Source organism: Eschscholzia californica, unplaced genomic scaffold (assembly GCF_041429995.1).
Source record: "Eschscholzia californica isolate CP2 unplaced genomic scaffold, dmEscCali1.0.p SCAF_2, whole genome shotgun sequence".
Lineage (NCBI taxonomy): Eukaryota > Viridiplantae > Streptophyta > Magnoliopsida > Ranunculales > Papaveraceae > Eschscholzia > Eschscholzia californica.
Window position 1 is genome coordinate 29,357,800 of NW_028238309.1, and position 25,728 is coordinate 29,383,527.

The 25,728-nt window shown below is 38.2% G+C and overlaps 1 protein-coding gene and 1 long non-coding RNA gene across 4 annotated transcripts; both read left to right on the plus strand.

Annotated features, from left to right (window-relative positions):
- Positions 1–7,016: 7,016 nt before the first annotated feature.
- Positions 7,017–9,856, plus strand: LOC147557298 (uncharacterized). Of its 3 annotated transcripts, none has more exons than XR_015233912.1 (4): positions 7,017–7,159; positions 7,241–7,300; positions 8,119–8,197; positions 9,739–9,856. It is a non-coding gene; the product is annotated as an uncharacterized LOC147557298 (long non-coding RNA). The 3 variants fall into 3 exon arrangements; XR_015233910.1 differs by lacking the exon at positions 9,739–9,856 and adding an exon at positions 9,401–9,638; XR_015233911.1 differs by lacking the exon at positions 9,739–9,856 and adding an exon at positions 9,408–9,604.
- Positions 9,857–14,848: 4,992 nt separating this feature from the next.
- CYP718 (cytochrome P450, family 718) lies at positions 14,849–19,029 on the plus strand. Its single transcript, XM_086658233.1, has 3 exons — positions 14,849–17,511; positions 18,002–18,189; positions 18,661–19,029. Exons 1-3 carry the CDS (start codon positions 16,560–16,562, stop codon positions 18,955–18,957), a joined length of 1,437 nt encoding a protein of 478 aa, XP_086514359.1. The 5' UTR covers positions 14,849–16,559; the 3' UTR covers positions 18,958–19,029.
- Positions 19,030–25,728: the final 6,699 nt, after the last annotated feature.

A 25,728-nucleotide genomic window follows, 5' to 3' on the forward strand; every position in this document is an offset into this window, starting at 1 on the left:
CGGTCATAACCAGATGATCTGTATCATTCTTGGTTCCGTCATTTTATAGTGTCTTGGGTTGACCGTTGCCTGATGATAGTTATCATCTTTAATGGTTGTAACGCATGGGTTGTCACCATTAATATAGACTTCGTAACCCCCTAACGGATATATCCGAGACATTGTCATCTTGAATGAGTGTAACGTCTCCCCAACGGATATATGATAGGAGGTCTGTTGAGGATTTGAGGGCGGACCTCTCTACCCAGGGCTGGATGTGCTTCCGTACTTGGGTCTGCTGAGAAGGTGAGGGCAGACCTCTTCTTCCAGGGCTGGAAGTGCTTCTTTTCTTTGGCGTTGCTTCGGGGTGCCCCAAGATAAATGGGTCGGGCCCATTAGCCATTAGTTCATGGGCTTGGTCATCGAGTAAGACGATTAATTGTGAATTTCTTGGGGGCACTCTTGGTGACGTATTTTGGCCCATACAATAAGAGTTACATAAGATAAGTTCATAGATATTTCGAATGCAAAGTGGCTCATGAAGGGAAACAAATTGACACGAGACCGACTCAAAGAAAAGACCCTAAAGGCCGACAAAAGGAGATTCTGAAGATCTGAGAATTAATGACCCTAAAGGTCGACAAATAGAATACATAATACAAATAAAGTTGAAAATTAGAAGTAGTACTATGATGATACTAGAATCAATAGCAATATGATGAAGAGATAACTTAGTCGATTCCCGTCGTTTGATCTAATTCTTGTTATCCAGATCTCCATTATTGTTCATGTACCGATCAACTATGAAAACGTTAAAAAATATCATTGAATCCGTTTTAGAGTGAGAAACTCTCATCAATCGTCTTTGAATCTTCTTCAAAGCCGTCTTTATGTCGTGACGAAACCACCTGATGATGGAATTGTTGTTAATGGAGTCTTCATCTTCCTCTCTATCTACTTCAGATTTTCTTATTGTTATGAAACAACTTTAAACATATAATTTGAAGCAAACTTTGTAACACATTATTTCATATAATTCTGTATATTATACAAATGAAAGCAAATGATTTATGTTTATTTGAGTGGGCTCCACTCACTAAAATGAGGGGAAAAGCACACCATTATGTAAGTGTCATCGAGAGATGATAAATTAATTTATTCTTGATTTTGTACATTATATAGTCAATGAAAGAAAATAGTATCATGGAAGTTACTAACTACTCACAAGTTAATCTTAAATTTGAATTTAAATACAATCTGAATTCAAAATACAAATAATTGCAAACTAATAACCACTGTTCCGAGCACATGGCACTTCATTCTCCCCCATCAAACTAATCAACGGTTCGTAGATTAAGTAACGTAATAAAAGGAAATGAGGCGAAGACAACGACTTAGTAAATATGTCAGCTACTTGATCGATAGTTGAGATGATTTGCACAACAATTTCTTTACGAGACAATTTCGCGGACAAAATGGAAATCAATTTTTACATGCTTAACGCGAGCTCGAAAAACTAGATTAGGTGTAAGATAAGTTGCACCGATTGTCACACCAAAGTGTTGGAGGGGTAAAAAGTATTAATTTCTAACTCTTTAAGTAAAGCCATAAACCAAAGAGCAGTAAATTTAACAACGGGACTAAAGGTATCTATATAATCCATACCATGTTATTGATGATAACCTTTAGAACCAAGGCGAGCCTTATAACGGGTCAAAGTTCCATCTGCATGACGTTTGATTGTAAATACCAATTTATTTAAAGTACATTTATTGATGATGTGGGAGGAACAAGTTGCCATATTCCTTATCGAAAAAGAGCATAATAAAATAATTCCAAATACAATTTGTAAAAGAGTAGGATTACGTTGTATAGGCAATGAAATAAAGTGTTACAGGGAAGTTATTAACTACTCCGTATGAGGTCAAAATACAATATAGACTGAGTCATACCGTGAGGAAGATTTGAGGTAGCTAAAAAATTCAGCTAGCAATATACCAACCTCTAGTATTTAAAAGGGAGTGTTGCTGATGTCAAAAAACGCCAGTCCTGGTTATCAGTCAGGAAATAAAGACTTGATATTGAATCGCGTCTAAATAGTAAATATTTTGGTTGATCGGATGATACTTCTCCTTTAACTCCCACTCTTGCCCTTGAAAACCTAAGGGGAAAACCTGCAAAGAGTTTGCAAACCTCTTCGACGCTCAAGACAGTCAGATGGCCCTTCGTAGTTTAAAGATTGAGTATTAATTGATCTTTAATAAGTTGCGGAATATCAAGTTGTCTTATTCTCCTTTTGGGGTTCCGTATATATACAAATAAAACTACCAAAATAAAAGGATCTTATCTTGATCCAGAAGAACAAGAAAATATACACGTAGAACTACTTTCCTAAAATCTAAGATATTCCTGAACATATTCTTAAATACAATATTTTTCTAATATTCTCAATACTACATTCCTAAATACAATATTACCAAATATTCTCAATACCACCCCCCCCCCTCAAGTTGGAGCATGGAGGTCGCGAATGCCCAACTCGCGAAGAAGAAAATCGTACTAACGAGTCCCCAATGCCTTTGTGAACTGTGTGACAATCAACTTCAATGTGTTTCGTCTTCTCGTGAAAAAACGGATTTTGAGATAAATGTAAAGCCGCTTGACTATCACATTGAAGAGATATAGGTTGTGGGTGTGACATGCTAAGGTCTGACAAAATGGACTTTAACCACTTCAATTCACAAGTGATCACTGCCATGGGCTGATATTCTGCTTCAGCGGAAGAGCGAGACACCGTGTGTTGTTTCTTCCTCTTCCACGAAATGGGTGAATCACTAAGAAAAACCACCTAACCAGTAAGAGACCTTCGGGTGAGTTTGCAACCATCCCAATCTGCATCACACCATCCATATAGTTGTAAATCACACTTGCTCTGCAAAAGGATACCTTGACCCGGAGTACCCTTGAGATAACAAACAACCTGTAATGCCGCCTCCCAATGATCTACTCGAGGTTGGTGCATAAACTGAGATCAGATGTGCACACTATATGATAAATCAGGTCGGGTAAAACACAAATAAATCAACCGACCCACCAACCGACAGTAAGGTTTTGGATCATCAAGTTCTTGACTGGTAGATATGGCCAATCGATAATTTTGTTTCAACGGGACAACAGCTGGTCGAGCTCCGAGCAGCCCGACTTGAGAAATAATGTCAAATGTATATTTGCATTGACACGACACAAATCCATCTGGACCGCGAGCAACTTCTAGTCCCAAAAAATATTTCGAGTACCCAAATCTTTTAAAAGAAAGCAATTCCTGAGATAATATTTGAATATCTGAATATCGTCTGAGTGGCTACCTGAGATATAAGATCATCAACGTACACTAAAACGTTACGAAAAATGGAACCAAGTCATAGATTAAATAAGGAATAATCAGAATATGATAGACAAAATCCGTATTTGTTCAAAGCAGTAGATAATTTAGCAAACCAACATCGTGGTACTTGTTTAGCCCGTAAAGGGACTTCTTAAGTTTACAGACTTTCATCCCAATCTCTACTTGAAACCCAGGCGGCATCTTCATATATACCTCTTCCATGAGATCACCATGGAGAAACGCATTATGTAAATCCATTTGATGCACTTCCCAATTTCTTGCAACTGCAACAACAAGAAATACCCTCACAATAACCATTTTAGCCACAGGAGCGAATGTTTTCGTGTAGTCAATCCCTTCAATTTGGTGATTTCCTAGAATTACTAGCCTGGCTTTCAATTGCTTAATAGTACCGTCGGAGTTACATTTCACCTTGTAGACCCACTTACACCCTAGAGTTTTCTTTCCCTCAAACAATTCTTTGATTTCCCAAGTCTCATTGGAAACCAAAGCATCAATTTCATGACGCATGGCATCCCGCCACTGGCCGTCTTTGACAGCCTCAGAATAATGAGTCGGTTCTCGCTCCACTTCATAGTTGAAGGATCTCGTGCTACGAGTGAAGTGGAGGCAGATGGACTCAATTTTCACGTTGCATTAGTTACATAATCACGAAGTCTAACCGAAGGTTCTCTTCGTCGTTTACCCCTACCCAACTCTTCTTCATCATCTCTTAGATTCAAATCTGTTGACGCGTCTCTCGGAGCAGCGGACTTCGTTAAATATACCTCTGCTTCGGTGCCCCCTTAATATCGGAACCGAAGTTTCTTCTAAATCAACATCGACGGGTTCAACTGTCGATACTTCACTTGCCTCTAGATTAGATGTGTCAGCAAAAGGAAACGTTCCTTCAGAAAACACCACATCTCTGAATACAAAGAAATCCTTTTTGCCCAAATCATACAAACGCCAACCTTTTTTTCCATACGGGTATCCTATAAAAACACACAGTCTACTTCTACTAGCAAATTTATCTTTTGTCCTCACATGTGCATAACATAACGAACTAAATATTCTCAAGTGGTCATATATGGGTTCCTTACCGTCTAATATACTATAAGGTGTTTTCCCGTTCAACCCTAAAGAAGGAGTCTTATTTATCAAATAACCTGCAGTTAATATGCTTTCCCCCCAAAAATCAATGGGAAGCGATCCTTGAAACCTAAGAGCTCTAGCCACTTTTAAAATATGTTGATGTTTCCGCTCGACTCTCCCATTTTGTTGAGGCGTTCCAAAACAGGATGTCTGAAATACAATTCCTTCATTTAGAAAGTATTGACGTAGGCATGTAAATTCCATTCCATTATCACTTTGCAATATTTTTACACGTTTCTCAAATTGTCGTTCAACCATTGAAGAAAACATTTTCAATTTTTGCTACACTTCTTTCTTATCGGCAAGTAAGTAAGTCCAAACAACACGAGAAAAATCATCTACTATTGATAAAAGGTATGACACGCCACAAGTTAAGGTTGTCTTATAAGGACCCCATAAATCACAATCAATCAGTTCAAAAATACTAGACGTTTTATTCTCATTAATAGGAAATTTATCTCTACTTTGTTTTGCTCTTTGACAAACATCACAATTCTTCTGCAAGCTATTATTATTACTACTACTACTTCGTTGAAAGACAAGTTCAGGAACTAACTTTGTCACTTGAAGTGACTATGACCTAAACGTTTGTGCCAAAAATCAATATGTCTCGTTTTTATTATCTTCAAAGTCTCTGCTTCCCATGGTATGCCCCAAAAATAATAGAGTCCATTGCGTCTTTCACCCGCACTAATCAGCATCCTCGAAGTAAGGTCCTGTATAACACAAAACTTTTTGGTGAACCCGACAAGATAATCATAGTCATCGGTTAACTGTGAGACAAACATTAAATTTCAATTCAAAAATGGCACATATAAGACATTTTCCATGACGAAGTTTCTGTCCAGAATGATAGTTCCTTATTTTTCGGCCATAGTTACACTTCCACCCGGCAATTCCACGGTACATGAGTTGATCTCTCTCACATCACGAAGATCACCAAAGGTTCCTGTCATGTGGTTAAAAGCACCTGTGTCTATAATCCAACAAACTGACCTGTCAGCTTCTCGGGTGTAGCAAGTTTTGCTCCGTCTAACATCCCAAGAAGTTGCTGCCACTGTTCGGCGAAAAACCCTGGTGGTATTACTAAGTCATTTACTTTATTTATTGTTTTATATTCGGTAGAGTCAGTCTGAATAATGTTAACACGATGACCACCTCGATAACTTCGACCCCCTCGGGCACTCGATTCACTCCTTCCTCATTCGTTTCCTTTGCAATTGATGCGAGGTCAATCACCCCACCATTATGGATATCCATTTAAGGCGAAATAACTCTTCGATTCATGTACAGTCATCTTGGAATATGAACATGCTAAGTTGGATTTCTCGCGTCCATCTAACCGTGTTTTGATAGTAAGGGTCATGATATCTGCTTGTTCATCCTTTCCTCCAGAGATCGTTTTGACTCGTTCTTCTTGAATCAAAGTTGAGTACACTTTTTCTTCTTCTTCCTGTTTCTTCTCCAAAATTGACCTGATATCACAGGTACACCTTTCACACTTGCACGTCGGCAGTTGTTCATAATTTCCGAGTTAAATTTTCTTGAGTCGATCGTAGTAGTCTACAATAGTCATATCTCTTTGCTTGCAATCAGCAAGTTCAGATTTCAATTGTTGAATTTGTGGTCCATTAGTGATAGAAAATAGATCTCGAATATCATTCCAAAGAACTTGTGCTACATCAACGTGTGAGATTATAGACCGCAACATCGGTTCAATAGTATTACGAATCCAAGAAACCAATAATGAATTAATCGTCAACCAATCTTCATAGTCACAGAGTTTTCGTCTGGTTCCACTATCTTTCCGTCAATAACTCCAAACTTCTTTCGAGCTCTCATGGTCGTTCTGAATGAACGAGCCCATTCATCATAATTCTCTCCTTTCAGTTGAACTTGAGTGATCAACAAATCTGGATTATCAAGAGAAGTGACATCATATGGTGATCTCGTCTTCCTCATCTCACCGATAGGGTTATTCTCACCGTCGACCATGCTTGAATTCTCAAACGACTATGGCTCTGATACAATAATAAGTTGTGAAAAATCAAGTCGTCTTATAATCCTTTTAGGGTTCTGTATATATACAAAAAACTACCAAAATAAAAGGATATAATCTTGATCCAGAAGAACAAGAAAATTTACACGTAGAACTATTTTCCTAAAATCTAAGATATTCTCGAACACATTCCTAAATACAATATATTCCCAATATTCTCAATACTACATTCCTAAATACTATTACCAAATATTCTCAAAAATCCTGAGAGAACATACCTTATTGAAGGTAATGCGTTGTAGCATCCCAAGTTTTCCGATAGTAGGAGCGAAATAATAAGGTTGGATGAAGGACTATTGAGGCAATGGATTCGGGTTAAGATAGGACTAAAAGTGTAATCAGGTCCAAATCAGGGGGCTTTTGCAATGAGGAGAAATTCAGGGACTGAACTGCAACTTTGGCTGCTTAAGGGAAAAACCGAACCAGACATAGTTGCTCGTGGTTTTTAGCTGAACAGAGTTTAGGGCAGGGGAGAAAAATCGATGAAGGAGAGTATTTTGGCTAGAAATCAGAGGGGAAAGCTTGTTCTTGTTAAATGAAAAGCATGAGGATGTGAATTGACCTAGGTTATTGATATTTTGGTAAGAGATTTTGTGTTTCTCTCTCTAGAACTCATTGGTTATGTGATTTGAGTTTTAACCGAGTTGAATTCGAATTTGTAGGGAATTTGAGAGGAATTGATGGAACTTATGAACATGCAAATCAAAGGAAACTAACTCAAGGTAAGAATTGTAGTTTTGATGATTTAATTGTGTTATTCTGATTTTAGGGTTTATGAGTTCGAAACTTAGGGGTTTTCTGATTTTAGGGTTTGAATGAGTGATAATTTCATGTATTTTTAGTGTGATGCTTGATTTAAGAGATGGTGGAACCTAGAGGTGAAATAAGGTCGAAATTACGAGTTCTAGACTTCATACCCGTAACAGTGTACTGTTAGGTCTGTAACACGAGATTGATAGTTCGAAAGCTTTTATAGTCTTCTACAAACTTGTAGCTCGTCTCGATACGATTCCATAATGGTATGGTGATAATCATTCCGAGTCCGGATGAGGGAGTTATGGCTGTTAGAGTGAACAACGCGCATTCGGGACAGATTGACGCACTGCTGTGTTTATTTTCTTCGTTTTGAGGTTATTCGCTTGGAAATTGTTAGAGATGCTAAGAATTCCATGTTTGGGTTTGGAATATCTTCCCAACCGTATAAGTGATTAAGCGGGTAACGTCCGACAAGTAGACTTAATGGAAGGATTAGAGCGAGTATGTGAATTTCATCGACTTCTCTTTAAGGTATGCGAACTAGTGATACTTAGACAGAAAACGGGTAAGTTAGAGAACTTAAGAGCAATAATAAGTATTACAAAGGAGTGGATATAAGGAGTATTTGAGTAAATGGTTGGTAGTCAGTCATCCGAAACCGAGAGAGTTTCAAGATGAGTCGAACTCGGATGTGTTTTGTTTACTCGTTCTCGTTTCTTTCTTTTGTATTTATCTTATGTTTTCGAGATTCTTGTGGAAGAATCTAAGGTTTATCTTTTTCTAGGGTGTCAGAAGGAAAGCCGAAATGAGTGGGAACGAGTTGCTCGAGGCAAAGCGAAGGTGATGGAGTCCTGAATCGCTAGGTAGGGGATACCTCTTGTTTTCTTTTATACTATTGTCTAGATTCATGCTAGAAGTAGGAGTTATGCATGCATCATTATGTGTAGATGGTAGGTGATCATATATGCATGATTTTAACCCTTGATTTCAATGAAAGTTGTCTCGTTAGTTGGATTATTGATACTGATGGGTTAACGTTTTAGACTCTGATTTCCATGAGCTTTTTATCGTGAATGTGACTTTCTTGATGCGATGGTTTTATATATGCAAGCATGTCTTACGAATGATTTCTAGAGAAATGGTTTTTGAAATGGTTGGTGATAATCGTTGTTTCAAAAACATAAGATTTCGTATGCTGTATGTGATTGGTGAAGTGGACTGAGACGAGTCATGAGGGTCTTGGCAGTTGTAGTGCTCCACTCTCTGGCCAGGATTCTCGTTTAGGTTGGACTCTCGGGGCTCAGGGATTTGCTACCCTTGACCGCTCGATTGGACTGTAAGCCTGTTTGTTCTTACCCTCGGGGCTCAGGGGCTGTACACCTCTGACCGCCCGACTGGTTTGGTGATTGGGATCATATTGCACGTTTGTTATGACTCTTGGTTGCGCCACTTTTGTGTGTGCTAAGATAAATAATGTTTTAAAAATCCTATCTCAGTCGAGGGTGTAACGGGCGAGTTTCGAATCTGCTGAGATTGTGGGTGAAGGACGTTTTCACAAGAAAAGATTATGATTTCAGTTGTTGACACAATAAATACTTTTCCAAAACCAAAGAAATAGTTGCATGCTAGGGTACCGATGAGAATATGCTTTTCGTCCCAACACGAATACGGGAGGGACGGTCTGACTATTCGACTTCGGTGAAGATAAAATGTATCTAGTTAAGCTAGGTGTATATATTTATCACGAGGTGAGATTTTCAATGACTACGGAGTCGCCTAGTGGGTGAGGGGCTTACCTACCTAGGGGTAAGCCACTTTCTCGAGAGAACTTGAGTACCTTGGTTAGTGCCGGTATGGGACGGTACTAGCCAAAGTACTATAGAGTTCTCTGGGTAACTCTCTGTTGATTGAGGAGCATACGATGGGTGCTGTTGCATGTTAGAGTAGGATTGATATATATTTATACGGGTGCATGTTTTATTGCGAAAATGGTTTCATCGTCGTTTGGTTTTGGGACTCCTCTACCAGTTTAACTCGTGTCGGTGAGTTACTGACCCCTCTACTAGTTCTTAGTGTGCAGGTACTTCTTTTGTAGTTTGATTGTCGTTGTGAGACAGTTTAGGCTCGTGATCCGCAGAGGGCGTGGGGTGGCTTCACGGCTGTCTTATTTGGTTTCTTTTGTTTTCTTCTCATTATATTTTAAGTTATACCTTTATACACTGGACACCATGTATTATAAATATATATGTATCACATAGGTTGTACAGGGATGTATGGTGTTTTTTTTCAAGATGAGTTAACCGAGTTCTGGTGGTTCGGCTGGGAACCAGAGTCTGTTAGTTGATTATGTTTCATTTTAGCTTCCGTTGTGTTTGTGTATGCGAATGTATGGTTTACATGACAGGTTACAGGTACGACCGGTTCGATTTACAGAGGAGGTGCTGCCAGATTTTCGGCTCTTCTGTAGGTTGTCGGGGCGTGGTCGTGTCTATTATGGGACACGGGGCGTCACATGCGTGTAGGGCTTTATATGTATCTAATACACATAATCATATAACTAATGTTGTACGCGGAATCTCAATCATCATATGATTAATACTAGTTATCCAGTATCGCATGCAAGAACTAATAATGAACTAGAAACATAAAGAGAATACCTGGATTCGCTTTCCTCGAATTAGATTCCAACTCCTTTATCCCGAAGATGAGAGCTTCATATGTAACTCCTCTACTTGAGACACCCGAGAAAATAACTTGATCTCCCATCTTTGTTGTCCGCTAGAACTTCATTGAAGGTTGAGAAGAAGAACCATTCTTCTTTTCACTTCATAGATAGATTGGAAGTTTTTTCTCTGAAACACACTCTCTCCACATAGCTGTATATTGTGAGAAAGATGAAGTTTTCTCCTGAAAAAAATCCAACCGTTTTCTGGTTCTATAATGACCCTTATATAGAGAAACCTTAATTAGAACTTGGGTCCAATTAGGTTTCCTAAAGAGTCCCAGAAAAGATAAACTGTCAGAATCCTTCTGACCTGAATTAGGGTTTCCACCCTAATATTGTGTGGTCGGCCACTTAAGCCCATAATAGGCTTACCCTGGCCGGCCCACCCACCTTATATTGTCGGTCCTGATCAATGCCCCTTTGGGCTTGATCAAGACACCCTATAAGTGGGTTTTACCACTTTTCGGGCTTCTCTTTCGAGTCCGATTCTTTCTATGTTTTTGGCACTATCAGCATGGATCATATCCATCTATAGGCAAGCTCCCACAAGTCAACTCCCTCTGATCAAGCTACCACTCTTTGGTGTAACCTGTTGTAGGATCCGGTCTATGTTAGCCGCGGATCACCGAAGTGATCCGACGACCGTAAGCGGCTTTTAACTAAGCATTACGATCCCTAATTGGACCGGACTAGATGATCTTCCGGATGAAGTCATCGTTATTCTAACTGAAAAATTGTACGCATTGCCTTCTTGGTCGAAGGACACTCCTTCAGACTGAAGGACTATATCCTTCAGTCTCCCATTTGACTTAGAACAAGTACAATGCTCGATTCCCATGTCACTTCGCATCTCATCTGATACGTCATATCTTTTCAGACTTTCTTGATCTGGAGAACAACTGTCAAAGCTAGTGATAAACTATTAATCCATTAGAGTACGACCGTACATTTTCAGTTGCTTCTCCTCAAGTGGTCCGGAGATACTAATCCTAACCTAGTTAGGACTACATAATCTAGTCTTGTACTCCCACTTAACTTCATTCCTATCGTGTCATTTTCGGTAATCCGCTTCTATAACCTCCTTTTACGGCACGACGTTTGGCGGTACCAAAGTTTGACATTCCTTACATAAGATGAGTGGAGCACTCATGTTTAAGGAATCTTTGCAATCTTGCCTATGAGAGTTCGTGACGTATTTCATTACTGATTGAAGAACTTTTATGTTGGGTTATCCAGTGTATATTCCCAATCATACACCCATGTAATTGACTTGAATTCTCAATTCGTATAGCCCATGAAACTGCGCTATCAGTCAATTTCCCATGCTAGTCTTCGTAGGTCATTGTTGTCCATGCAATGACCTGGACTAGGGACTTAATAATGAATCTATTCCAAATTCACTTAGTAGGATTTCATTAACCAGATCGCGTATCTGATAATCCTACTTGGAATGGTTCACTATTTTTGGACTGTCGGTTAAATACTAAACCACGATTTAACGACGAAATAAGTAACTTATTTCTGATAATAAGAGTTTGTAAATTTGAGCCTTCCCGGGTAAATCTTTACACCCTCAAATTTACCAGTCTAAGTTTTTCAGGAAAGCTTAATGCCTATGACCCTAGTATGACTTCCATATATTTAGTCTAAGGTGACAGTTTAGTTAGTAGATCTAATCTATGTGGATCTTGATGGTTATCATCCTGATGATAATCTTTAGTATTTCAATACTAAATTAAAGATTCTCAAGCTTTAATTATTTTCTTTTATTCGTAGAGTTTGCAACAGTCTCTTCTTGAAACCTTTCCAACTTACTGTTCTTCCATGTCAAGATTGTCATCTTATTCTGGAAGTTTGTAACATATCACTTTTCAACCATTTTATTTTCCTTGCATTGTACTGAGAATCTATCATAAGTCTTTCTCAAGTACTTTATGATATTTCTCAGTTGGAATCCAGATCAACTATCTAGATTATATTGGTGACGACCATAAATACTCCAAGTATTGAAGATATCAAGGTGAACGCTAATCATGTCTAACATGACTGATCTTATGCTTTAAGCATAACCATCTTTTCTCATGCATGCTTGCTCATCAAAATATCTCAAAGTTTGAATCTTGCCAAGCTATGTTCCCTGAGACTTTGGTAGAATTACTCTTCTTGAGTCTTTCAAATTAGACTTTTCAAGACTTTTCTTGAATAAGTCTTATCATCTTCTTGATCTATCACTATAGATCTTTGATGCCCAAAAACCTTTCACATTTGTGTGTGGTCCTTTTTATTGACCCAGTTCTGAACTATTTTCAACATCAGAATGTTGTTCTCAATCTCTAGTATGTCGTCTACATACCGGCCAAAGAAAACTGAGTCACTTTAACTAATCTTCTTAAACTACCCGAATTCAAGATTTTTCTTCACTCTTAAAGAAACCAACTTTTTATTACTTCGCAAAATCGAAGATTCCTACTCCTACTTGCATGCTTCAATCCTTCGATGGATTGCTAAAGCTTGCAATTGTCACTTAGGTTTCAGGAGGGTCAACTGTCCTTCAGAATGTGTCACGTGCACATTCTTTTACTTAGTGATTGATTGTTATGGTTTTAAGCAACGTGACTTGAGAGATGGTCTTTTCATTATCTAAACCAAAAACTCTTTGACCTTCTTTTCTAGTCTAGCTCTGGAAAACACTAATGTTTCCATCCTTGCCAATTTTTCAAACTCATTGAAAAACCTATTTGTACTTAACAGAAACTATTCCCTTAAGAAAATAGATCAAGTTTCAAACTTGATTTCAGACATGGATTCCATTGTGATCTTATGGTTCCAAACCATATTTCGAAGTGATTCCGTCATAGCTTTTATGTAGGTAGCTAATTTTCTTCTTCAACAAGTTTTCAGTCCTCTGAGACAGATCCATGAGCCTTTAAGGCCTACAAGGGGTGTTTGAACAACTTACAGACGCTCTCAACTCCTTGAAGGGTCTCTTGCGAATCTAATTCGACTTATGCGGAAGGATCTCCGACTTGAAGGGTCTCTTATCGAATTTCTTTGATGTCTAAAAATTTCTCCCACTTGTCTTATTGGAATTACTCTTATTTCTATCAGGAAGGTCATACCTTCAGACTTAGAATTATCTCCTTCAGTCTCCCACTTGTACTTATAACAAGTGCAATGCTCGATTCCCATGTCTTTTCATATCTCATCTGATACGTCACACTTTATCAAACTTTCTTGATCAGGAGGACAGACTATCAAATCAAATGATTAACTACTTAATCCATTTGAGCACGGCCATGCATTTCAAGGTGTCACTCCTCAAGTGGCCTAGAGATACTTTATCCTAACTCTCGTTAGGAAGACATATTCCATTCTTGTACTCCCACTCAGCTTAATGTCTATCATGTCTTACCTGGCCTGCGTCTTTATAACTTCCTTTTACGGCGTGACGTTTGACGGGAGCAAAGATCGACATTCCTTACATAAGATGAGCGAGTACTTATGTTTTGAGGAATATCTCTAATTTTCTAAATGAGAGTCATGACGTTCATATCTTCAACTCTTGAAGCACTCTCACATGGTGGGTTTTCAGTGTATCTTTATACACCCATGAAGTTGACTTGAATACCTTTATTCCTATAGCCCAAGAAACAACGCTATCTTGACAATCACTCATGATAGTCTTCTTAAGTCATTGTTGTCCAACCAATGACCTGGACTAGGGATATAATATAATGGAACGCTTTCATGTTCACTTAGCAGAGTTTCTTTCATTAGATCACGTATCTAATAAACCTGCATGAAACTTTCCACTATTTTGGACTGTCGTCTAAATTCTAAACCACAATTTAGATGACGAAATAAACTAGTTTGTTTCAGACAACAAGAGTTCGTAAAAGTGAGTTCCCGACGTAAACTCCTTTACGTGCCCAATTTTACAAGTCTTTTAGGGCAGTCTTTCGTGACCCTAATTCCTTAAATTTGTACATCTTCCATGTTCGATCTAGGGTGATGGTTTAGTTGTGGATATAGTCCACGTTTTGCATCCCTCTGCTTTATTATTATCTTGTTGAAGAACGCCTTCGTCAGCTTTTACGATAATATAAGTTCTTACACAGAGAGTAAAACTTCCCAAGTCATAATTATAAATTTCTATACTAGTATAGTTTGTAACGACTCCCACTGTGAAAAACCCTTTTTCACTTGGTTGTCCTTCCTAAATGATTCTTATCTTTATATTCGGAAGGTTGCTTTTATGACTTTCTTCAACTTTCACTTTCAGATATTTTCTCCTAGATGTTCTAAATATCTTTATAATCGACCTCATGTCTTATGACATCAATGTTTCCCTCATGTGTGCTTCTGCTCACCAGAACTTCCAAATTCTGATTTCTTGCTAAGCAGTGTTCCATAAGAGTTGGGTAGAATCTCTCTCTATCAATTTCAAGTTTGAATCTAATTCGTTCTAGCCAAAGATAGTTTCATGCAAACGGCTAGTGATGCCTCTGTAGGGAATTAAATGTCTCTAATTCTACCCTAATCATCTAACTAGTGTTAGTAGCGGAATCTCAGACATCATATGTTTGCCGCGGATAATTGAAGTGATCCAACAGTCGTAAGAGGCTTCCAGCTAAACATTACGACTCCTAATTGAACAGGATTGATTGTTCTTCCCAATAAGGTTATCATTATCCTATGAGCCAAATCATACGCATTGCCATCTTGGTCGAAGGACATTCCTTCGGAAGGATATACCTTCAGACCTTAAGGACATATCCTTCAGTTTACAGACGAAGGTCAAACGTTATTGTACGAATCTTATTAGTATATGATTTATTTGATGAACTCGTAAGTTTTAGGATTTTCAAATAAAATGGGCTTTTGAAACTCTGAAAAAGACATCATAAAAGGTTTTGTATGTTCAATAATGACCTACAGGACTGTCTCTTTCTCATATTTGTACCCTTACTATTCTTCTCACCTGTCACAACCTCCAATAACAGTTTCTTTCACTGTGCCTTTCTCTCATGTGTCGGGAGGCTAAGGACGGATGGTGGTAGTGAGGAGAGAAAGACTCATTGCCCGGACCAGACGGAAGACAAGTGATGGTGGTGATTAAGTTGAAGATCTTCAGCTCCTTTTTTACCAAGAAACCTAAAGATGCTACTTTGATGTTTACATAACATGATATAAAAACTGCATAAATGGTGTAAAATTGCAAATTTTGTTAGACATGAAGAAAATAAACATAATGTGTTAGTTCCTGTGACTTATACACCAAAGAAAATAATGTGTATGAAGAAAATAAACACCAAAGAGGCAATGAGACTAATAACTTCAAAAGTTTTAGTCCACCTCAAAAGTTTTAGTCCACCTCATTTCGATCCGGTTTATTTAAAATAAGTCTCCTAACCCTTACCACCAAAGAGGCAATGAGACTAATAACTTTAAAGTCTTCTGAAGTTTTAATTTACCTTACTTCCATTTTAAATAAATAATAGTCGGGACTCGTAACTTCAAATACTTAGTTTACTTCACGCCTCATTCCCTATATAAAAGCACCCCAAAGCTTTTCTTTTACATTAAGTAGGTGGTGTGGGACTAATAACTTCAAAGATTTATAAAAGAACTCACTTTGCTTCCTTCTCTCCCTTAAATAAAGTCCCACACTGAACACTTATAAAAGAATTCACATGAAAGTGTACATAGACTTGCTTCCCTAACATGTTCTGTTAGGGGTTTCAATTAATAGAACAAAAAGTTTTTTTTGAATTGGTAAGCGTGTGCCTCGAACCCTTGACCTTTAAGTTGGAAGACTTACCTCTTATTACTTGAGCCAAGGGTTGTTGGCAAACAAAAAGTTGGGCTCAATTGCTAATAATCTGAAGGATTAAAGATTTTGGGCGGGTGTCACGCTCTTAGTAAGCGGGATTCTTGAACCAGACATCGGGTGAAGGGTTATGTCCGCATCCCGCCTGCTAGAGCTCGTTGTGACGGGCCGGGTAAGCCCGTCATCGGGCTTATTTTCCACACGAGCCCTAACAGACCATGTGGTCACCTTTTGGTCTCGGTTCCTTGACCGTTTCCCCACCCCTATAAACACTTACGTAAAGTTTCATACATGTGGTATATCCTCTCAGCTATAAGTACAAGGATTCTCGGTTTTCAACCACCCTCAACCATTTGATCATTTTTGTAGAGGAGGAATTGAGTTGTTCTAGTTAACTATTAGTTTAGCCTTGCACGTTTTTGTTGGGCAGGAAATGTTCTCAACTGGGTAAACATCTGTAGTGGCTTTCATTAATGAAAAAAAATCAATTAATTGAATGTGTGATGTGTCCACTTGGTTATTTAAATTATGGCTTTGTCCATATCAATACTCTATCCTTAAAAAACCAAATTAAAATCTCCATTCCCGAAACTAATTGACTTATTACTCTCATCGTCATCCCTTCCCATTTCATTACCTTCCTCCAATTGAAACTCTTGTGTTTTCAGAGATGGCGTTCTTTCTTTCTCTAGCTTTCTCTCTCTTATCTATATTCTTATACTTCATTTCCTTCATTCACAAAAACAAGAAAATTAACCCCAATGCAAGAAACAAGAAAATATTACCACCAGGAGATATGGGTCTTCCATGGATTGGTGAAACAATGGAGTTCTACAAAGCTCAAAAGAACAATCAAATTTTTGAAGAATTTGTTCAACCAAGAACCATAAAACATGGAACCATTTTCAAAACTAGGTTAATTGGATCACCAACAATAGTAGTAAGCGGTGCAGCTGCTAACCGGTTCTTCTTATGTAACGAATTCAAACTAGTAGTAAGTTCATGGCCATCTTCATCTGTTCAACTTATGGGTAAGAACTCAATCATGGAAAAGCAAGGAGATCATCATCGAGTTGTTCGAAACATGATTTCGGCTAGTCTTAGTAGTACCTGGCTCGAAAAATTGGTTCCAAAAATATGTAAATTGGTTCAAATACACTTAAATACACAATGGGCAGGTCAAGAAAAAATAGGATTATTTAGATCAACAAAAATGCTAACTTTTTCAATAGTATTTGAATGTTTATTTGGAATTAAAGTAGAAAATGGAATGTTAGATATGTTTGAGAAGGTACTAGAGGGAGTTTTTGCCCTTCCGGTCGAGTTTCCATGGTCGAGATTTTCGAGAGCAAAGAAGGCGAGAAAGGAGATAGAAAGAATGTTAGTTATTATCGTGCGAAAGAAGAGATTAGAGATGGAAATGGATCAAAAAAATGTAGAAGATGGAATGTTGTTATCGCAATTAGTTCTAAGTTTAATGGAAGGTGAGATTAATGAGGAAGAAGTTGTCGATAACATAGTCTTGTTAGTATTTGCAGCTCATGATACAACTTCATATGCTATTGCTATGGTTTGTAGAATGTTGGCTCACCATCCTAACTGCCATGAACGTCTTCTTCAAGGTATTATTCATCCACCTCCTTGGCTCCTTCAAAATCCTTCTTGTTTGACTTTGTTTTCAATTAGTTTAATTTGGGAATTGATTAGAACCAGAACAATTTTTCCTGTTCCAGGGCAACATTATTGTCAACCATAGGATGCCATTAAAAGAGTGCTAACTAGACCATCTCTCTTATTTAATGATCTAAAATGTGATCCTAAAAAGGTGCAGATAAATGTGGCCATCTCGAATAGCTTAAAGAACTAGACCATTAAAGTTTAAGTCGGACCCCTAAATGTTAGTGGACATAATAATGCGAATCATATCACATAATTTAGCAAAAAATTACGTAATTTTGTGCACTTCAACTTGATAATACTATTTATGGATTTTATTTAATTAATGTAAGTGGAATTGGGTTTCCATAAGGAACAAAATGCTGACTATCGATAATGAATCAATTAAAGATTATGAATGACAATCGATTGCTTTTTCCCCTTTTCGTTTTGCAGAACATAAACAAATTATAGGTAGTAAAGGAGGAGAAAGCATTCTAACTCTAGAAGATATACAAAAGATGAAATATACATGGGAAGTTGCTCGAGAAAGCATGAGATTATTTCCTCCCATCTTTGGATCCTTTAGAAAAGCGATCGTGGATATCGATTATGAAGGATTTACCATACCAAAAGGATGGAAGGTATACAAATTCTATTTCATTCTATATATGGACTCTAATATTAATATGATTTGGCCGCTCTGGGTGCTAGGAGTGACAAGTTTCATCAACTTCACCCAACAACCAACAGCTAGGAAAGACAGACCAAGAGCGAAACTCTTTAAGGAGAGTGATAGTGAGGAGAAAAGTGAGAGGGAGTAAGAGTGGTCGGTAGACGGTAATCGCATCAATAAAACAGACTACTTACTAAACAATTTCAACATCTGTAATTGCTAAATCCCTTTACTAGTCCTAGACCACTAGGTTCTACTACATCGGCCATAATGTGTTGGCTTGAACTTGTAAATACATTTGCCTATCTAAGCCTAATATGTAGATATAGTAGACTACAATGTAAATTTACCGAAGATCCTGTTAGTAAGTGGAATAAGGGCTTCCATTATCCTAACCTAAATAATAGAAGTTGACTAGTACTCTTATGTTTTTATGCAGGTTCTATGGACAACATATGGAAGCCATTACGACCCACAAAATTTTACAGACCCATTAAGGTTCGATCCCAGTAGGTTCGAAGAACCGATTCCACCATATGTTTATGTACCATTCGGAGCCGGACCGAGAACCTGTGCCGGGTACCAATTGGCCAAATTGAACATCTTAGTTTTCTTACATTTCTTTGTAACCCGGTTTGAATGGTCTCTCGTTTACCCTAATGAGCCCATCACCATTGATCCCATGCCCTTCCCTTGTTATGGGATGCCCATTAATATTTCTCCTAAAAATTTGTGACCATATGTTAATTTAGAATCTTCACCATTGCAATTTATTGAATAAAATAGTGAAATTTACTTTTTATTTTCATTTTACCTTTTTCATTATATATTAAGAAAATTTGAAATATTCAATTCTTTTTCTAAATAAAATATTTAAGTTCCAAATACAAATAGTTTGAAAAGTATGAAAGGAGGAATAGCTCCTGGTTCTTCGTTCACTGTATATCCAATTAGAATATTAATTACTAATTGTTCCCAAGGATATGGAGACATTGGCGGACATTCATGTGACGCCCTGTATCCAAACATGACGGCAAGCACGGACATGTCCAGACAATTCCCAAATAATACTAAAATCTCAAAACACTTCTCTTAACATTGAACTAGTCAAACCTCCATAACATGTATACCTGACATACATGCTAAATCACACTCATTCTAAACAACAATGGAAGCTAAAACAATATAAACCAACTAATAAACTCTGGTTCAAACTCTGTTGAGACGAATATCAAGGTCAGCCTTGACCGATCAAGAAGTCAACGTGTTGAATTAAACAACATGATCCAACGACACGAGAATAAGCACTCGATAGAGCTGACAGAGGTATGATACTTAGTCAGACTTTACGACTAAGCCCTTCCGGAAAGACAGGAAGAAGGTCGGCAATGAGTCTCCTCGACATTTAAGCTCTGTTTGGAATAAGAGGTAAGAACAAGGTGAACCTAAGTTATCCCGTTCCTGAGCCCGACTTTAGAACCAGCGTTGAGAGGCTGGCAACTTTGGTGCTAGAGGAATGGGTTGTTACTTCAGCTATTGTGACAAAATCGAGTAAACCTAGAAAAGCAATTGGAAATAGACAATGACACAGAAAACAAGAGATTTACATTGTTCAGTTGATGAGACCTACTCCACGACGAACAACAACGATGACCCCCACTATGATAAGAAAACAAGTTACACAAGGGATTCAGTAAGAATTCGACTATAAGATATCCCTAGGGTTCCAATTTATATAGCCACTGAAATCCTAATCCCACTGTCCAACCGCCTCACTGACTCTCTCTCTAAATCCCGAAACATACATGAGTACCGCCAACATAATATAACCAGACCCCTACTTCGCATACCAACCCTGCCTCACATATCGGTCCTTGTAAGCGGGTTAGGAGCTCGCAAATCCGGTTAGTATCAACCCATATTCAAGACACTTTCGACATGAGCAAAGCCCATTAACACGTTTAAAAGCTTGAATCTACAATTGAGGTGACCATGAACGATAAAACCATGGCTTAAATAATACGCAGATTAAAACCAGAGAAATAGAAAAGTATCGAACTCATGGCGTCGACGTCTACTTCGTTTCAGAAGATGCAAAGAGGAGATCGAGGGAATGAGGAGGAAGCAAGAGGTTGTGCTTTAGAAAAAAACTTGAAATCCAGTCAATTACAAGAAATTGGTTTAGTATGTCAGCGACACAACTATCTTCTTCCAGACTCAGCTATGACCAAGAGTTGGAAGAGACGGCAAGACTAAGGTAGGAGATCGAATCCAGAAGGAAAAAGAGACAATCTAAAAGAGCAGAGGGCTCAAATCGAGCACTATTAAGAAATACTAATCACTGAAAGCGATGATTCGATGGTGAAAAAAATCGATGAAAGGTCTCTGCGGTAGAAGCCCATTTAAGCTAGACTCGATAGTGGAAAAAAACTGTCAATGGTCTTAAATAATTGATCATCTAGATCAAGGCATACCAACGCGGCTATATCATGAATGTAATGTTCGGTGCACAAAGTTGCAAGGTCATTGGTAAAGGTAGTAGGTGATACTGATGGCTCTAAGCCCAAGAAACAACATGAAATCAGTGGAAAGACAAGGATAGGTACGAAGATGTTTTAACAGAGAGTCGTGCCCAGATGAAGATCTGGTCGGTTAAAATTCGATCAACGAAGGTGACTAAGAAATACCAAGTTAGAGGACCCTGATACAAACAGTGGTTGAGATGATGTGCCCATGGTAGGCTCCTCAATCAACAGGAAGTTACCTAGAGAACTCTATAGTACTTTGGCTAGTACTGTCCCATACCAGCACTAACCAAGGTACTAGCGTTCTCTCGAGAAAGTGTCTTACCCCTATGTAGGTAAGCCATTCTCCCACTAGGCGAATCCACAGTCATTGAAAAGACACCCTCATCGTAAATATATTCGCCTAGCTTAATTCTATCCATTTTAGCTTCACCGGAGTCGAATAGTCAGGAAGTTCCTCTAGTATTCGTGTTAGAAAAAATAGTATAGTCTCATCGGTACTATGACGCCCCGTATCCCAAAATAGACACGACCACGCCCCGACAATTCACAGACGAGACAAAAAAATTCGGCAGAGCCTCCTCTGTAAATCGAACCGGTCGCACCTGTAAAACCTGTCATGCAAACCATACACTCGCATAAACAAGAATTAGCTATAGGGCCGAAGCTAAAAAAACTCAACATAACTTCGGCTCGAAACCCGAACCACAAAAAGAACTACAAAAGCCTCTTACACACCGATACAACTTATAAACAACTCTAAGTGTTATATATATATATATACATATTCGAGTTTGGTTCTGCAATAACTACATAACTTTAAAATAACGGAAAGCCAATAAACGACAACCAAAGAAAACGACGCAACGCCGCTAGCCTCGTCGGACAAGATCACTGGCTGGAATACACACTCTGCCTCGAGGCTACTAGAAGCACCTGCACACTGACAGCTGGTAAGGGTTCAAAATACTCATCGACACGAATTATTCTGGTAGAAGACCAATCCAAAACCCATCACGTTTTCAAAAGTTCATTTAATAAGTTGTAAACATCATGACAAAATGATTAATCAAACCAGTTACCATATATACTGTATATAAAACGTTTTCCTTATATCTAGCAATCAATAGCAGTGATTAGCTGCCCACCCATGGTGAGCTCCCAATTAAAAGAGAGTACCTCAGGAGAATCTAGAGTGCGTTAGATAGTACCAGCCAATTTAGGCACTAGCTAATGCACTCACATCTCCTCGAGAAAGAGACTTACCCCTAGCCGGTAAGTCCCTCTCCCACCATGGGACTCCACAATCATTGAAGAGTTTATCTCATGATATATATATATATATATCTTAAGTACATACGTTTTTGATCACCGAGTTCGAATAAGAGAGTCGTCCCCAATTACCATGAAAGGACCTGAACCTCATTATCATCGGTACCCTGTCATGCATCTAATGCAATCTTTCAAAATCAGTTTCATTTATATTCGATTCATTATCTTATCAAACACAGAAGTGGAACAACCAAGAGCCATATCTCAAAGCCTCTTTCTCACTCTACAATTTCTCTCTTTTTACTCTCACAAGAAAAGAACAAGAAAAATTAGATGAAGATTAAAAATGATGGTGTTTTGTCTCCTTCACTCTCTCTCTAATCTTTCGTTCAAGCCCGAGAGTGCCTCCTCAGTTGAGAAATACCTCTGTCTATGTTCTTTGTCCTCTAAATAGCCAAACCACCAGTCGATTCCTTCCCAATATTTCACTCAATCTTCGCCAACCGAGAAGATCAAAGAGAATATCTCTTTCCAAAATCAGCTAACCAAGCTTCAATCACTTCCCATTACAAAACTTTCCATCCCTTAGAAGATATCTTTCTATTATAATCTCCTCTTTAGAGAATAGAATCTTCTCTCTCAAACTCCAGCTAAGAATGCCTCCAGAAATCTCACCCTCTTTCAATCAAATCCACCCCTTCCTCTGTTTTTTACAAGAAAGAAAATCTCTTTCTCTCTCTAGATTTTTTGTGTCCAAGAAAGAAATAAAACTTTCTCTCTCTAAAGATTTCACACACTTTTCTAAACATAATGAAGATCGATCTCAAACTCTCCAGCTTTCAATCTTGTTATTTCCTTCTTTCTAGAATAAATTCTCCTCACTTTGCTTCCACGGTTTCTTTCAATCTCTTGTATTGATTTCCTTTTCAAGAGAGGATGAGAAGATAAGAGAAACTACTGATTTGGTCTCTCATTCACGGTGGGTGATGACTGTCATTTCGCCTATAATCCAGTGAAGCACGACCTATTGGGTTAAAACGCATCTATCAAAGGAAAGCCATCAGATCAGCATAGGACAGTTACCGAGTTCATCAGATATGCACGAGGGGTACCGAAGCTGGGATACGCGTGCATACCAAATCACATCGTCCGAAAATCCCAAGAGTCGTCCTCAATGGCCCGAAGGTGTACCATGCGCACATCTTACCGTCCATCTCCTGTTCTAGGAACCCGACACATGTTGATGAAAGCTCTAAGTAGGTCAACTAATTTTGACTCCCAACTTTGACCTGATTTATTTCCCTCATCAAGACGCCAATTTGACTCCCGTTTTCACCTACGAGTTCGTCTTGGACTCTACTTTTCATCGGAGTATCAACATTGGCCATAATTACTAGAATACCTTAATCACCAAATACTCAAAACGCCCTTAGTATGGCTTTCTTCTGATTTTATCTATTTTTCGCACTCAATTGCGTAGAAGACACCTGGACAACAGAAACACACAATTCATCAGAGTAACTGCTCAAACTGGAGTAACTAGTCCGAGTTAAGAGATTCAAATGAGACATTTTCATGTCTCATCAAACATCCCCAAACTTAGAGTTTGCTAGTCCTCAAGCAAAACAAAATAACTAAATAAAACTAAACCTAATTCACCACTGTCGTAGGGAATCACGATTGCACTTAGCCTGTGCAACATGCCGTTAAACCTCTAAGTTACCCTAGAGGACAGGTTTTGTCTCGTGAGGGTTTGTTGTGAATATACCCACAAAATGCAAAATTCCAAAAATCCAGAAGGGTCTAAATATGACATGGACTAAAAATGTTTATCCGGGAGAAGTTTTTTAAAGCTAATAGAAATGAAATCCAAGTCAACCAGACCATACAAATGCTAAAAATCCCTTCACTAGTAATCTTGACTCGAACGGCACGTGACCAACCAATATGAGCATCGTTTCAGTTCCGAACAGACAAGACCTCGATTACCGTTTCAACACATTTCGCTTCGACTGTTGCCTCACGGTCATACACTCGAAAATTCAAGTCACTCATAAATGGTTCACTAAATATGTGAGTATGAGCATGAAAGAAAACTCAACACATTACAAAAGACGGACTAAAATTTTGTCGTGACTAATCTCATAGAAATGGAAACAACCACTAATACGGAATGAAAAAGTTAACCAACTTCTCTCACCTGATCTACTATCTAAATCGTGTTTCCTAGAGGTCAATAGGCTCTAATGATGAACTAGAAATCTTGAGAACTCGACGTCTTCAAATCTTCAAGAACTACTTCAGGGGATAAACATTCAAAACAACTAAGCAAACCCTTATTCTTTCTATTTTTTTTTTCTATACTTTTTTTTTTCTCATAGGACTCATATTACAAAAATCGCTTTCTTGGTACTACTCTTTCTTAGGGTAAAATTCTCTATACTTTGCTTCATACCTTATTCTCAGGGTTCTGAATGGTAAATGGATTTCTATGTTCTTCTAGTTGACACTGCTTTCAAGTTTCTCAGACTACAAGAGTAAGGTTTACATTCCTGGGGACATCCCTAGTGGGTGTAAATTTTGAACTCAGAAGATCAATTGCGTTTTTCAATATTGCGAGGTTGAGTAGTTCTTTCACTCTTCTCAGAGTTAGCTCGGAAGAGATTATTCAAAGCAAAAAAGAAAGGCTCAGAATCTCACATAGGTTAAGTCTCCACTAATGATCAATTAAGTTATCTTAGAAAGTCAACTCTTCACCTATCTAACACTCACAAGGCTAGTGTACAGACAGCTTCAAGACTCGAAATTCGGGGAAAAACCTTTAGCAAAAGCATATCATGACCAACTAGACTCTATGACTATTAACAAGCAAAAAACGACTAAACTCACTTTTTCAATCCAAAAATTAAAAATTTTGAAAAATTTTAAACCCTTTTGAATTTTTGAAATAAGGACTTGGCAAAAAATTCTATCCCCTATCCCCAAACATAAACCAAACATTGTTCTGAAGACTATGCAAAAATATAATAGGGTGAAGGGAAAGATATTACCAGATTCCAACGTCCTAAGCATTGGTTGCCTCTCTGAAAGCGCTAAGTTTAGCGTCTTTAGCTAGACAAAATAGATGACTCGTCAAAACAAAAAGAATTATACCTACTAGATTACGGATATGTGACTAACTGTAAATCAATAATCGACACATATGTGGGTCAAACCAAAACATAAAATTTTCAGTGAACGATAGTCTAACACTTGAGTAATTTGGTGATAGTGTAAGTGAGAGTATCAAGAAAGTAGGGCAATCCCCAAACTTAGACAACATTAAGGGAGTTAAGTTTGGTACTGCAGCAGGGAGAGTGCAAACCAGATAAAAGGGGTCTTCATATGGATGGTAGACAGAGGGAGAGAGTGTTTCAAAATCTACACATGGTTTTGAGGAACAAAATGCAAAGTAATCTGGAGGACTATCAATGACACCAGAACTTAAACTAGGATTCTCTAAAACAGGTAATTTGAGTTCCTTCAATGGAGAAGCCCTGCTATCAGACTCACAGTACCTAGAAGTCGGGTTACATAAACCTTCTATACTCTCTTGATCGTGATGTACTCAGGGGCCTTGAAGAATTCTAGATCTTAACCAAAGTCAAGCCAGTCAATGGTCTCATTTAACACATTGATCAACCATGATTCATCGTCCTTAAGCGAGTCAG